At 35.9% G+C, this 16,369-nt stretch overlaps 1 protein-coding gene across 1 annotated transcript; it reads right to left on the bottom strand.

The window, feature by feature from the left end:
• Positions 1-4,124: 4,124 nt before the first annotated feature.
• On the bottom strand, positions 4,125-9,821 carry LOC121807542 (probable serine/threonine-protein kinase At1g54610). Its single transcript, XM_042207802.1, has 8 exons — positions 8,838-9,821; positions 7,144-7,428; positions 6,711-7,028; positions 6,206-6,433; positions 5,777-5,877; positions 5,554-5,665; positions 5,004-5,456; positions 4,125-4,607 (listed from the first exon to the last, which is right to left on the bottom strand). The coding sequence occupies exons 1-8, from the start codon at positions 9,252-9,254 to the stop codon at positions 4,401-4,403; spliced, it is 2,121 nt and encodes a 706-aa protein (XP_042063736.1). The 5' UTR covers positions 9,255-9,821; the 3' UTR covers positions 4,125-4,400.
• Between the last annotated feature and the right edge of the window lie 6,548 nt (positions 9,822-16,369).

Genomic DNA, 16,369 nt, shown 5'->3' with positions numbered 1-16,369 from the left:
AACCTATTAAAAAAATTCGTTCTTGCCCTTTTTGTTCTATAACATTTTTTTGATTAAAATAATTTTTTCCATTGTAGAATTTGAACTTGAAACCCAATTACGGCGTACTAAGATTGTAGAATCGGCATGACATTTTGTTGGATAAATTTTCCTATTGAAGTATAATCGAAACAGGATAAAAAAAAATAGAACATGAATTCTATTTATATATTTCTTCTATCAACTATTCACCCTATTTTGTTTTGGTTCGTTACAAGAGCATCGCGCGGAATTCCCAAAAACATCTCCTGCCACGTTATACGGACTTTCCATTGCACTGCCACATCATAAGGACTTCCCACTGCACAGTGGCGGACATCCGCAAGGACTTCCCGAAGGACTTCTCACAATTAAAAAAACCACAAATTCACAAATTAAACAATTTCGAGAATTAAATAATTTCCAGAATTAAACAATTTACGGAATTAAAATTTTGACACAAATAGAGAAAAAAATTTAATGCAATAAACGGGAATTCCGCGCGGACGTCCGTGGAGTCAACGTTTCGTGCGGACGTCCGCACGCCCGTCCTCGGCGGAATTCCGTATCCGTGCATATCATGCACAATGGCGGACGCCCGTCGCGGAATTCCGGCATGCCGGTCAGAATTCCGCAGGGACGGGCGCCATTGCTGATGCTCTAAGTCATTTAAATTATTTTTATTTTAAGTAAGAATTAAGGTATTTAATTAACCTATTAAATTTAACTAAGCATTCATTATTAAATAATTTTTTATTAAAATTAAAATATTAATTTAATTATATTAAATTTTAATTTTAAATTTATGATCTAAAATAAAAAATACAAGTAATATTCAGAAAGAATATTAAATTTATTTATAATAATAAAATATGAGTACGAAAGCAGACTTTTTGATGACACTACTAAATAAATGCGTTTATTCTAACTAAATGTGATAAAGATAACTCTATCTATCCACTTAACTTGACATCACCTATTTTTAATTATCTAGTGGAGTGGTAACAAACTACACTCGCTGGAGATGCTATAACTAGAGCATTCACAATGGAGCGGAAAATAGTCAGCCCGATGCATCCTCCACCTTATCGTTCGCTATTGTAGGTGGGCGGACGATGTTCCCCCATCCTCCGCGCCCTATCAGCCAATTTTCGAATCCTCCGGCCTATCCTCCGCCCCATTGCGGGGTGGGTTCAGACGATGCAACACATTTTCCTATTTTTTTTATTTTTTAAATATTTTCTTCAATATATATCACTATTTTTTACTTCATTTCACATCTTTCACTCCACTCTCTTCTAGGGGCGGGGAAACTGTCGGTTCGGTTCTAACCGAACCGATTAGTCGGTTAATCGACTCCTTTTTTTTCCAAATACAAGAACAGTAACAGAAGCTTTAGTCGGTTTGGTTCCTTGAGGAACCAATCGGTCCTAACCGACAGGTTCTTCGGTTCCACTGAAGGAACCGAATGAGGGAACATCGGCGTGGAGAGTTGGATAACAGCATCGTCAGAGAGAGCAGCGGTGTTGAGAGGGCAGCAGCCACGTCGTCCCCGGCGCGAGAGAGAGCAGCAGCCTCTCGTTGCCTCGTTGGAGAGAGCAGTGCAACGAGGAGAAAGCAGTAGCCTCGTCGTCGTCGGTGTGGGAAAGAGCAGCGGTGTCAGTGTGCTACGAGAATTTATATGAGAGAGCTCACGAGATATTTGAATTGACTTTATTGTAAACACTTAGTAATTTTTTCATGGAAGAATAAGTCAATATACCTATATCCTTATGGGATATTTAACTAATTATTTGCTAATGCTCCGTATTTATCTAATACGTTGAAGTTCCAAATTTTAATAAACAAAGTAGTTGTCATGAGATTGGCTATCTCTCTGATTTGTGTATTCTCTTGTTTAAAATGCAGACAAATTATAGGGACATAGAATTTGGTTTCTATCAAGATCTTTGAAACTTGAAAGATAGAGTTTATGAAATTAAAATGAATCTATTAAAAATCAAAATTAAACACACTAATCGGTTCTTCGGTTCTAACCTTTCGGTTCTCGGTTAGAACCGAGAACCGCCTAAATCCTAAACCCACTAACCGGGACCGAACCTTAACCTTATTTTTTCGGTTCTCGGTTAACCAAGAACCGAGAACCGTTTCCCCACCCCTACTCTCTTCCCCCATCTCAATTTTTCTCTAAATTCAAGAATGAATTCCGGCGATTTTCCATATTTGCAAACATAAAATATAAAAAAATAAAAAATAAATACTAACAATAGGGTTTGCCTTTAATTTGTCGTGTTTTTATATTTATTTTGCTAATTGGCATATTTACAAACATAAAAAAATACAAAATAGTAGTAGTAGTTAAAACTATAGGGATAAAATGCTAATGTGGCGGAGGATAGGGCGCCCTATACGACGGGCTATAGGGCGTCCCATTATGGATGCTCTAAAGACCTAAGGTGTATCTTATAAAATAAAATTGTTATCATTTCTTATAAGCCAATGTTAAATATTCAAACATTAAGAAATAAATAGCTTTTCTTTCAATTTTAACACTTAAATAGGTGTATACTAAAGTATTTAAGTCTTTTTTTACGTAAAATTCTGCAACTTTTTCGAGGTAAAGGTAGAAGAACTCTACAAGTTTCTTCTACTTGAACTAATTTTTAAACAAGAAAAATTCGTAAAATTCAGTTACTATTGCATTAGTAAACCAAACTATCACACACAATATATTGATGCTTAAGTTTGAATGTACTTATATATTATAATCCTATATAAATAGGGATTTTTTTTCATTTTTCGTATGTCCCATAAAAATAATCTTATATAAATAGCGATTTTTTTTCGTCTGTCCTATATGTGATATGCAATAAGAGTCTCGTTTCCATCCTGTGTTTTTTTTTTCTTTTATAATTAAGAGTATAGTTTACTTCACCTAATCTCGAAATATACAAAATCCCTACCGTTAATATATATAATTACGTTTTTTCAAGTAAATGAGCATTTTAAAATTGTGTGTGGCGATCATGCAATTTTGGGAATTGATTGCCCACCGCATAGAGATTCCCTTTTAACTTTTCACTTGCTAACTCAATCCTTTATCACTAATTAATTTAATTTTATTACTCTTTTCTGTTTTATGATAATAAAAGCACATCATTTCGACACAGATATTAACAAATATGAATAGATTTTTAATATACATATACTCCTAAGTAGAGGGAAACTAAAAGGAGATTAAAGTAAAAGAAATGAAGAGAATAAACAATTAAAGAGATTATTTTTCAATAGAAACAAAATAATCTGGAGGGAAGGTTATTGACAAAATAGGAAGGAGAATCAAGTAAAGGAATGAAGAGAATAAACAGACAAAGTTTTTGCTTAAAAAGAAAATAACTTGACTATCTTGGGACAAAAAAAATTACAGTTCAACTATTTTGGGACGGAGGGAGCATGATTATATTAATGATAAATAGAGAGAGTACTTCCTATCTTCATACTGACATATATAATATAGGTTATTGACATAGTTAGCAACCTGATAGGACCTATTCTCTTCAATATATATCAAATCAACTCACACTTATTTTATGGAGTACTCAAGCTTCAGTATTGAAGGATGATAATCTTTGAAATATTTTACATATAGGAGATATTGGTTCCTAAAACAATCAGTTTTAAATTTTGTGTTCCCAACCGATCCAAATAGCTCGACAAAAACTTATTCTATGTGGATTGTTGTGAAACATATATGATGATATCTTAGACTATCTTTTAAGTTCGTAGCAACTAGGATAAAAAAACAAATTGATTTAATTGTGCCTAGTGTAATAAAAAAGTAAAAAATAAAAAAAGCCACGCACATTAGTCGGATATGACAACTGACCCGCTATGTGGAATAACACACGGAATGTAAAGTTTATGACATTTTAGACCAATTTCAAAATTTGTGGAAAATAGCAAATTTATGGCAAAGTTCATAATTTTATGGACCAATATCTCTATCTATAATGACATATAGTTTAAGCAAATTATTGGGATAACGTGGATGGTTGGATGAAGTAGATAAAATCAAAATTAACACAACACAAACTATGGAGGCCAAGTTGCACAAATTATTAGTAATGGTAGTGTACTCATTTTAAAGCGTATAGTGAAGAAGAATTTACAGAAACAGAATTTATATATATGTATTCAAATTGATGCCTCCATATTCAGAGGAATTGCATTTCCTGATAAAAAAAATACAGATCGATACCACTGAGAATTCAGGTTAAACTCTACTACACGTTGCCCCCAGCAACCTAACTCTAGAGCCCCTATACAACATTTCTCCTCCCCCATACAAGAAAACAACAACACGCTAATCACCAATGACCCGGTTATCGCCCTGAAACGAATAGTGTGTTCATCGATACCTGGTTCCCTTCCCCCTGCAGTTTCCGCATCCTCTCCTTGTCCAAGCGTGCACGTCTCACGGCCTCTTGGATTTGACGATCGTGATCCTTCAACACCTGCTCCACTTTGCCCGAAGGCACAAGCAGCGGCCCCGAGTAGTGGATCTTGTTCCCCCTTGGCCCTTTACCCAGCTGCAAATCCCATTTAAAAGTTACCCATGTCAATAAATATAGTACATATGAAGTACTCCCTCCGTCCCCTAAAAATATAAACTCTTTTCTTTTTTCTTTCCGTACCCTAAAAATAGAAACTTTCTACTTAAGGAAATTTCTCTCTCTCTTATGGGGTAGGACCCATTTTCCACTAACACCCTTTTCTTTCTATCTCTCTTACTTTCCCAATTTTGCTTTAAAATCCACGCCATTTCAAACGTTCCTATTTTTAGGGGACGGAGGGAGTAGTATCTAATATTGAACAATTTTTAGATACAAATAAATTCTCATCTTAAATACACCATAATGAGTAATATCTATATGCATAAAATAGAAATAGGCATTGCTGCAATATTATGTAGTAGTTTTACTTACAGAAACAGAGCTGTTGCTTGCTTTATCATCTTCATGCTGGCCATTGTTCTTTAGGTCCTGCCTCATCATCGAATGTGAACCCTCTTTAAATGAACCTGGAAACCGGGCGATGAGCTTTGGTGCTTCCTGGTGAGAGTAAGATCTATCTCTGTGCTCTTCAGACAGCATGCTCCTCCTAGCAGCAACCAAACCTGACATGGCTGATAGGTCGGACACGCCGAGATTCCTTGGAGCGTCTTCAATATTCTTTCCAGCCTTCGTCCAGGCAGCCCGGTTTACCAAAGGCCCGGAATGGGACGCCCTCTTGTGGACATTTCCCTGGGGATCGTTATTATCTCCCTCCATGGATTGCGATGGTCTTGGTGGATCGATAGGAAAACCCGAAGCCACTTCTTCGGGATGAGAACTGAACATCTCACTCCTGCTCTTGGAGTTAGGCTGACCGTGTCGTTTCTGCAACCCCACCCCAGCAGTTAGAAGTCTAATCATTGCAACTCTTCCAAACATCATCAGAGTGTGAAATTCCTTTACATGCTAAGAAAACAGTTACCTGCATAGAGGAGATCAACTCAGCATTGGCTTCAGGAGCTGGAACTGCACGAGATTCCTTCGATCCTCTCCTTTCAATGTCGTACCGTTGACCTTTGCTACCAGCTGCCACTCTGCAAATTTCACCCATCGAGGTATGTTTAGGCAAACAGCAGTAGTACTGAAAAATAAGCTACCGCTTTATGCAAGATTTGCACGAGATATATGCTGGGTTAAAAGTTGACCTCCTTGCTTCTTCCTCTCGTACTTTAGCGTCGAACTCTTTGCTGGGAGGATACTCAGGCAAACTTGAGGGATCACAAGGATGTGGCCTCGCTGTAAAGAACTGTGAGAAAGGGTTAGCAAAAATATAAAATTCCTCAATTTCTGGTAAATCTTGAGAGTAGAGCGTAAGAGAAACCCTCTCATATTATGCAAGGATGTGGGGAGAAGTATGTTTCAGTCTTAAATAACAATAGTCGAGAGGGCTTCTTAAATGCTTTGCCTGCTCGTCAAGCAAGAAATAAACACTAATCTTCTCATATATGGAATAAGATAAAAATTTACAAGTAGAAAGCAAGTACGAACCAGGTACAGAAGCCTTTCAAACGATAGATATGAAAAACCACGATCTGAAGAAAAACAAAAGACACGTATGTTGAGAATGTCTATACCTCACTCTTCAAAGCAGATGATGCAGATCCGCGGTCTGCAGGATCTATGGATAGCAAAATCTCCATAAGTGCTAATGCTGGTGCTGGAAAATCTTTAAATGTTTCAACAACCCGGCGCTTGTAAGGCTGCTGGGGCTTGAAAATTGTTGCATGAGGCAACTTTGATTTCCTCCAATACTCCTCCGAGGGCGATCCACAAAGTTTGAATATTTTATGCAACTGCTCAACCTACGGAGAACCAAGATTTCAGATTTAAATTCATGTATCATTTTCTTGAAGTTCTTTGGAAGGGAAGACGAAGAGATCTGTCTGCTTTAATTGTTTCACTTTTCAATTCAGAAACACATACAGCAAGTAAATACATAAGAAACAAGAAAGTGATAATTACATGAAATAGACATATACAGACAAATCAAAAGCTCGAGCAGAGAGCTATCACTGATAGGGGAGAAATTTGAAGACAAGGCTTTGAAACCCTTTTTAAGAGAAGTAAATAATAGGAAACCTCTGTTCTTCCAGGCATTATAGGCTTGCCGGCATATAATTCTGCAAGTATGCAACCTGTGCTCCATAAATCGACGGCAGTACCGTAATATGTTGCACCAAGCAGAAGTTCAGGTGGCCGATACCACAGGGTTACAACACGGCTGGTTAGTGGTTGACTATGATGAGGATCATACAAACTAGCCAGGCCAAAGTCGGCAATCTTGAGAATGCCCCTATTGTCGATTAAAAGGTTGGAACCTTTTATGTCTCGATGAAGCACGCCACAATTATGGCAGTGATCGAGTCCACATAGAAGTTGTTTCATGTAGCATTTAACCTGAAGTAGATGGGAGAAAAAAAATACTTGCATCATTAATTTAATCTGGAATCCCAGCTTAAAATCAGGTCCGACAATTGAATCTAACTGACAGGTATATAACTATTTTAGCTACCTGAGGTTCAGTAAACTTAAGGCCAGGGTGAGATGCAAGTCCAGCCAAATCATGCTCCATATACTCAAAAACTAGGTATAAGCTGCAAGACATTCGTGACGTAACTAGACCTTCCAATTTGATTACATTTGGATGGTTGAGCCTACGCAAAATAAGAATTTCCCTTGCCATAAAACGAACACTTTCAGGCTCCAGGTTATCAAACCTTACTTTCTTCAAAGCAACAATTTTCCCTTCATCGAGATCTCGGGCGCGGTAAACATTACTGTAAGTACCCTGACCGATCTAGAGAACGAAAGCACAAAGAATAAGGATTACCAAACTTATGATGTTGAAGGAAATATATTAGCATACAAATCAAATCTCTATCTACACGAGAGAGATATAACAACTCTTCCTTGAAAGAATCACAAACAGAAGATGGCATCAAAGCACTTTAAACTTTTTATGAAAATAACACCTGTAATAAGGATTAATGATGCATGTATTAAGGTCTGTGAACTGCAGATATCCTACTTCAACAAATTGATTAGCTAAATAATCACTTATATTTTCATTGCGATGAGTGATGGTGAATTCAAAAGTTCATGTGATGTGCAACTAAGAAAAACCATCAGTTGTAAGAAACCTTGTACTATTAATTGGTAATTACACGTAAAAAGTTAGCCATCATCGACATATAGTGATAATTTAGCCAACTTGTTCATTTGTTATCATGATGGAACTAAAAAACCAGCATCAAACCATGACTGATTGTTCAAAAAATGTGGTGCAAGGCATGCAATCTTAAATGGGAACTACATATATGAAACTCATGAAACAAAACACTAAGTGAAATAGCCATTTGATTTTTCTTAACCTGTTGATCACATAAGTTAGAGTTTCCGTATTCTTTATGACATTGGTGTTTCAAAAAATGATAATTGTCCGGCTGCCTAAAGAAGAAACACTAATGCCTGAAGTACACATAATCTACACTAGTCAAACAATGAAAATTCAGCACAAAAAGGTGAAGCAGGAGCACCAACATAAGAGTATTTATAAAGATATAGTTGAATTGCCAATACATAGGCAAAAGCAAACATACATACACACAAAGCACCAAGCAAAATTAGTGGCAGGGGGCAGGGGAACAGGTAATTAGGAGAAAGAATGATATTGGGTTTATTTCTTCGAAACCAACACGAAGCCATGTTCTCTTTAATTAACGAGCATCAAAGCAATTAATAATGTGTTGAGAAAATAAAGGTGCTGGAGGTCGTAAAGGTAAGTTGCACGCGAGTTTGAGTGTGTTGCTCTTGCTACCATCATAACATTGCAAATAACCCTAGATAAAATCTAAAAATATATATATAGTTAGTTGTAATCTGAAATTTTGAGATTTATTTAAGACTGGAATAGCATGGAATCAGAGCAATGTCTAATCTATTGGCAAAAATCAATCGCATTCAGACAACCATACCAGGGGACATTCACCATTGGACTGCAGTTAATCATTTAATCGGTCTTCATTCGAGTTTCCATGAATTTAAATATTATTTGTCACATAATCTGTGGCAAGCTTGCTAGGCAGAGGCAAAAGTAAAGACATCCCAAAGACACCACATGGATACAAAAAACACTCTAAAAGCACACAATAGCACTATCCACTACCACTGAAGCAATGCCAGCGAAGGAAACGATGAAAACCATACCTTATCCAGCTTTTCAAATGAATCTGCCCTCCTCGGCACCCATCCTTTAATAGCCTCACCGGCCACCGCTGCCAGCCAAGGCGGCCATCCAGCTGCGACCTGTTCCCCCTCAGTTGCTCTAGGCACTAGTCCCGCCCTCGGATGTGGCCCAGCCGAAGCATACTCGGCTTTCTCCCTCTTCCTCTCATAACGCTCCCCCTGCAATCTAGCCGAGCCATTGACTTGTTTATCTATCAATGTGACCCTTTCCTCATTGCCACCATTATCCAACCGATCCTTCACTGAGTAACTCTCCTCCCTCCTCGACGACACAGACCTCGAGGCCCGCAAATCTGACGTTGCTTTACTCGACAGCCTCTCCTCAGGGCTATCCTTGTTATCATCAAGAGCATAAGGCTTACCACAAACACAACCCATTATATGCCTCTTACACCGCAATTCAATTCACCCCCAAAAAAAAACCAGATTTCTTTATTTCTTCTGTTCCCCTTTTCACTTCCTCAAAAACTCCTCCTCTTCCATTGCTCAAAAGAATCAGGCATTCCCCCAAGAAAACTAATTTCAACCCGAGATTCAACCAGCCCACAAACCCGCCACCGCAATTCCTCAACAGAACACCCAGAAATCCCCAAGAAATTAACTTTCCACCGATAAATCTCAAGAACGCATTTTGCTCAAACAAATTCGAGATTTCGGAGGAAACTGAAGGCGAATTGTACCTGAAATCGACAATGGGCCGCGAGCTGAAGTAGCTCGAGCGATTTATGGATAGAAACGGGTGGATCTAGGGCACGGGTAGTAAAAAAGTGGACGCGGAGAGGGATAACAGAGGGTTATAATCCTTCAATAATTGTTTTAATTTTTAGGGAAAGTGTAAATGCAGCAGATTTATGGCGGATTTCATTTCTAACGGTTGAGCAGATTTTTTTTAATTGAGCTCCTTACCTCACACCCACGTAGATCAGAAGCAACGGTGTGCTCTTCCGTTATATTCATTCGCCATTATTACTTCACACCTCCCCCTCCAACCAAGTGCTACCGATTTCCTTTTTATGTTTAAATAATTTTGCCAAATTAAAATAATACTACTGTACTACAAAGTTTGAATTTTTATAAAAGAAATTGTATATTCCAAATTATTGGAGCAATTCTGAAATTGGTGCAATTCACCTTGAGATGAGTAGTCGTAGGTGACTCTCGAGCTAGAGCTAGTTCCGGCTTCATCATCGGTCCATCCGATTGCAATTTCTACTTCATCCTCGATTGTCATATTAATAGATTATGTAGGATAATATGTATACATGATGTCGACAATGCATTATTGATACAACACGCGTATTGAATATTTCACTATCGTCTAACGTGCTTGTCGTACATTGAAAGTTCACCAATGTCCTTTCATGATGCCTCATGCATTTGAGCAAATAATGTTGTCTTTAGGCTAGACAGAAAAATATCAATTTCATGAACATCGGTCATCTTGTATATGACATCAGGCAAGTAGTAGCTCATACAATATTTTCGTTGATATTGATTTAGCTGACATAAGGTGGTTGATACTTGATAGATACAATGACATATGTTCCAAAGGCATAATTGATCGCACAACTCTTATGCTTCGAGTTCACTTCAAGAGGGTGAACCCCGCAAGTCCAAAAATGATATACATTCTCTGCCACCAAATTGAGTCACAATGGAAGAGCAACTGGAGTGAGACATAGAGGCGTATAATATGCATCGACAAGAGAACAAACAGACCTTCAAGTACCTTCTGGGAGAAGGTGCACCACCAAGGGAAGGACGAAGGAAGGCGAAGCACCAAAAAATTTGGCTATGCACGAGGCCAAATTGACTTTTAGGTGTATTTTTATTTCAATTATAAATTTTTATTAAAAAGGAAAAAAATAGAAAATAGGAAATAGGAAAAATAGCAATGTGCTAAATCTTTTAATGTTAAGAATTGCAAGTAGCTTGTCTATTCTTTTTTGGGTTGTCCCAATGTAGTTCAATTGTTTCTTTTTTGGCAAAAAATTGTATTCCATTTTTTACTTTATTCTCTTTTCTATCTCTCATATTTTATTTTTTCTCAACTCTAACTTTTACACATCAATTTTTAAAATTATGTGTCTAAAAGAAATCCATCAATTACCATTGGACAAAGGAAGTTTAGTGTTAACATTTTAGTATAAAAAGATTAAGGAAATTCTTAGGTGTCCCAATATTGAATTCAAGAAGTACTACTACGAAAGATTTCATATTCACGACTCAGGTAGTTTTAGCACTACTATTAAGTTTAACATAAACCCAATAAAAGGATAGGCTTTGCAATTTATTGTACCGAACGATGGCAGCAAAGCAACTAATTTCCAACAGTATTGAAAATATTTGGTTGGAACTAATTAAAAAATCAGGTGGGGTTGACTAAAAATTAATTAGGTTTGAATTTCAGTGACAATTTTCTGGATAAAAAACAATATCCATAAACACTACTTTATAAGCAGTCAACCTCCATATCTAGTCGGTTAGAGTTGAGTGACATCGACATTCAACCTCTTTGATGTTCTATGTCGGCTCATTAATTTCATGTTATTTGAATTGCATGAGTGTAAGAGTTTTTCGTTGCTATTAGTTGTTTGTATGTTTTATAAATGCAAACATAGTTTGGACATCAAGAACACGAAGAAAGGTTGAACGACAATAATGACAACGCTGACACATTTAGTGAGTACGTGCAGCTTGCGCTCGCGCCAGGCCTGCACGTCGCCGAACGTGCAAGCCTCGATGTCGCGGGTAGAGAACGACCGGTGGCTGGCCGAAAAGCTCTAGCACACTACGCCTAGGGCTTGTCCTTGGCAGCTGAGTGGGAGCACCCCACTACACCGGCTGAGGAGATGGTGGCAACAGTTCGTTGATCATGTGATCAACTACGGAAGAACATTGCATGCGAATGAATAAAGTAAAAGTGATACTCTCTCGGTCCCGTTGCAAGTAATAATTTGTTTTCAGTACGAGATTTAAGAAAATGATGATAAGTGGATAAAATAAAAAAGTAGAAAGAGAAAAAAACATAAGAGTAAGAATAAATAAGAAAGTAAAAAGTTGTTTTATGCTAAAAAATAAGATCAAGTATTTGAAATATGACAACTCAAATAAAAAATTGATCACTTCATGGAATAGATTAAATAAGTTAAAAAATAGATTTTTGTTCTAAGACTGAAATCTTATTGGAAGTGTTCATATCTGGTTCATCCACTGATGGAATTTCTATTCTTTTTAATGAATCACATGAAATTTGACTCAACTCCATAATTGAAATGAAACGTCTTAACCATATATGAACGAAAAAATAAAGAGAATTTTCCACTTAAGTTTCAATATAGAGTAGAGGAAGTAGTAAAAAACAATCAGGCAATGCAACAAATTTACTTTATTACATGAAACAAATTTAGCTCGAAACAAAAATTAATACATTCCTCTAAAATAAGGTAAAGTTTTATACACGTTATTTATAACCGTTGACATTGTGTTGACATTTTCTGTTTGTATTATTTTATCATCCGTTGACATTTTCTAACGGTCCAAATCATAGTTTGGAGTTTGTGCAATATTTAGAGTTTGCATTTTTCACTACTCGTTGGGATGGAGGGAGTACTGATTTTGAATTTCTACTATCATTAATTAAAATCGAATACTTCTTCCGTCCCAAGATAGTTGAGTCATTTCTTTTATGCACTTGTTTTGAAAAAATGAAAATAAATAGTTGAAGTAGAGACAAAGTAAAGTAAGAAAGAGAATAATGTAGTGAAAAGTCTTATCTACTACTATATTATTCTCTCTTAATTTACTTCTTTAAAATGAGTGCAAAAAAATGACTCAACTAGCTTGGGACGAAAGGAGTACCAAAGTTAAACATTACAAATATTAAATTAAATAGGAAAGTCCGGATTACTCATAATTTCGGATTGGATGAGCATTCAATATTATTTTGTTGTAGTGGCTAATGATAGCAATATTCAGTTTGGTATTGAATTAAATTGTGGCTCAATTTAATCAGTGAAAGATTAAATAGATTTGGCCAAGTCCAACCTTTATAAATCTCATATATGAGCACTTTATAAATCTATATAAGGAGGCTTACATAATAAGTCTCTCATAATTCATTATTTAAAAAATTCCAAAGCATAGAAATTTCGAATTCTCTCCTCTCTTTTGAAAGGAATTATGTATGGAAAAGTCACAAGCAATCTTCGATTATTTAAAGAATTAGTTTGTATATAATAAACTCTACAATCCACTTTTAACCCAAGGCCAGATTAGTTTGTATATAATAAACTCTACAATCCACTTTTAACCCAAGACCAGAATAGTAATTTTATCGCATTTGTGTTTGTTTATGCATTTATAAGATGTTTCTCAAACATTTAAATGTATAAGAAGCAAACAAGTCTAATTCTTCCGCATAGTAGACTGGTCGTGAACGACGTTCAAAGAAGGTGACGCAGTCGGTCCTTTGTAGAAGAGAAATAGAATTTCACAACCTAGATAAGCTTTGGCTATCAATCGTGAAAGGTTGCAGTGTCAGTCTGCATGTTTCCTTGCCTTAGAAAATAAACGACACTGGTGTGGTATAGCACTGAAGGATCTAACAGTTGAGATAAGTCTTTCTTGCTATTTACTGAAAGACGAGGTCTCGGTGATTGTTATTTCTTAATCATTGTTGATATAACATTGAGCATACGATATTGATTATGCACTACTTTGATTTATCAAAAGGTGCGGATTTTTCGTAATCTAAGAATCCTGATATCTTGGGTAGTGGTGATCAATGTCTACATGTGCTAGTATTATTATTGCAATGAATCGTGTGCTGGGTGAGTCCAGTTTGATAATATCCTCAAGAGGTGTTCGAAAAAGATTTATTATTCAGAAACCCGGTCAGTTGGAATTTATTCCAGAATAATAAATAAAGATTTTGAACTAGACAACTCTTGGAAAAAGATATTAATTAATTAAAGTCAAATAGCAGACTTAAATTAATTAACAGATATTTATATCTTAAACACGGGAAATAATAAATTAAAGAGGTAAAGCCTGAATTACTCGTAATTTGGGATTGGACGGACAATCAATATTATTTATACTATAGTGGATGATAATAATATTTTGTTTGGACTTGTATTAAATTGAGACTCAATTTAATTAGTAAAAGTCCAACAAGTTTGGCTCAAGTCCAATCTCCATGGATCCCTAATCTGGCTCATCATAACTCTATATAAAGGAGACTAAATAGAAGACTAATTTAATGATTTTTTAGCTTAGAAATTCGTGCCCCCTCTCTCCACAGGACACGGAAATCATTCCCTTCTGGTGGGAATTCTATCTTCTATTTAGTCAAGTCATTTTCGATTCTGACAAGCTTTGCCCACCCAAATGTCATTATCTGAGTTTGGGATACAGATTAGAAGATTCGTGGTCGAGTATGAAGATCTTCATGTGGAGAAGGAGCAAGCAATAATAGATTCTTTGGAGAATTAGATCGGTAACCCTAGACCGTAGAATATCATAAATTAGGTTTTAATTCCTTAAACATGATTTATATGCGTTCTTGCATGCAATTCAATGTTTAACATGTGATTAATTGATCCCATAATCGGTCAAATAAATCCATATGTATGATTTATTTGTGAATGCATGACTTACGTTGTGCAAGGGGTACCAATCCCCAACACTATGATTAGTCGAGTCGATGACATCCCTCTTTCAGCAAGACAAATTATGTCTCGGCTAGTGCTCTTCAATTGACGTATTGTTCCAAAGATAAAACGACTCTCCTAGCATATAGAAGCACCACAAACTCGCTAGGGACCGACGAAATTGATTGAGCTTCGAGAATCCAGTAACCTAAAATGTGCACAAAACTGTAGAGAGCTATAGAGATAAGAGAAAATGCTTTTGTTGGTATGTAATCCATCCGCAAGTCTGTAAAAGGCAAGTCTATAACTTTTATAGCCACAAAATAAGGATATGAAAAGTCATGGAATTAACACACTATAAACCACAAAATTAAGATAAAAAATGTTACTTATATGAAATGAAAAGCCAAAAAGTCTTCTCATGGCCATGGTCACCTTCCCCTACTCACGCCATTATTCCCACATTTAATTGCCTTCTTAATTTCTTTGCATACTTGGTTAGATGTATTTGATGTGTGAAATTGATCTGTATAATTGTCATCAGCCTTTAAATTATATATTTATATACTAAAATATTATGTATGTAACCCTTGTAAAACCATCCCCCCACTCCACTTAATTTAGAGGCTCCACTTAATCAAACGTTTTTAGCTTTTAATCAAACGTTTAAATGGCCGTCAATTATACATTTTTAATTTAATTAATCTTGTAAATTTCTCCAAATTTAAATGACATAGTAAAACCTCCCACCCACTCCACTTAATCACACGTTTTTAGCTTTTAATCAAACGTTTAAATGACCTATGTTTATACATTTTTAATTTAATACTCCCCCGTCCACGAAAAATAGGGCTATTCCATTTTTATCCTCGTTTTGAAAAAATGATAATAAATAGTTAGAGTGGATAGAAAGAAAAGTAAGAGAGAAAATAATATAGAGAAGTCTATTGTCAATATTATTCTCTCTCTTACTTTTCTTTCTCTCCACTTTAACTATTTATTATCATTTTTCCAAAACAAGGGATAAAAATGGAATAGACCTATTTTTCGTGGACGGAGAGAGTATAATTTTTTAAATTAATTGGCAATATTGTAAATTTCTCAAAAACTCCCCTTTTATATATTGTATAGATTTTTTAAAATAAACTCCTAATAAAGGAGGAAATTACAAATGATGTAATGTGGGCTTGAACTCAGCACCTCTTATAATAATGTCTAAGCTCCTTGCCGATAGGACAAATGCTCTGGACTTGTATAGATGTATAGATAAGGAGTGCAACAAATTTACTTCATTACGATTTATGTGAAAGAAATTTAGCTCGAAACTAAAATGAATACATTCCTCTAAAATAAAGTAAAATTTTATACACCTTGTTTTATAAATGGTCCTATAAGAGCATCCACAATAGGAAGGACTTCCCCACGGACTAGCACTAAGACTTCCCAAAAACACCTTCTGTCACTTCACTATGACTTCCCACCTCACTACCACATCACTAGGACATCCCACTACACAATAGTGGACAAGCACTAGGACATCCTGGCGGACAAGTACAATAGTAAAAATTCACAAATTCGCAAATACGCAATTACGGGATTAAAATTCTGACACGAATACGGGCGGAGAAAGTGCAATAATAATTTTATTAAATAAAAAATTAAAATAATACAATGCAACAAAAAAAAACAACAATTTAAACAAAGTTAGTATGCCTTGAATCTTTATAGCTTGCCGCTAGTCTTTATAGTTTGCCGCTAGCCGAACGAGGTATGATATGTTTATGTTTTAGGCTTTCATTTTCGACGATCATTGTGCATGATATGAAGTGCACATGAAAT

Source organism: Salvia splendens, chromosome 6 (assembly GCF_004379255.2).
Source record: "Salvia splendens isolate huo1 chromosome 6, SspV2, whole genome shotgun sequence".
Taxonomy (NCBI): domain Eukaryota; kingdom Viridiplantae; phylum Streptophyta; class Magnoliopsida; order Lamiales; family Lamiaceae; genus Salvia; species Salvia splendens.
The sequence above is the reverse complement of the archived record's forward strand: the minus strand, read 5'-3'. Positions and strand labels throughout refer to the sequence as shown.

Excerpts from the sequence above, each read along its gene's own strand:
- LOC121807542 (XM_042207802.1), bottom strand. The coding sequence starts at position 9,254 with ATGGGTTGTGTTTGTGGTAAGCCTTATGCTCTTGATGATAACAAGGAT. Across the intron at positions 7,429-8,837 it reads CATTTGAAAAGCTGGATAAG|ATCGGTCAGGGTACTTACAG; the intron begins GTATGGTTTTCA and ends TTCGTTCTCTAG. Across the intron at positions 6,434-6,710 it reads TAATGCCTGGAAGAACAGAG|GTTGAGCAGTTGCATAAAAT; the intron begins GTTTCCTATTAT and ends GGTTCTCCGTAG.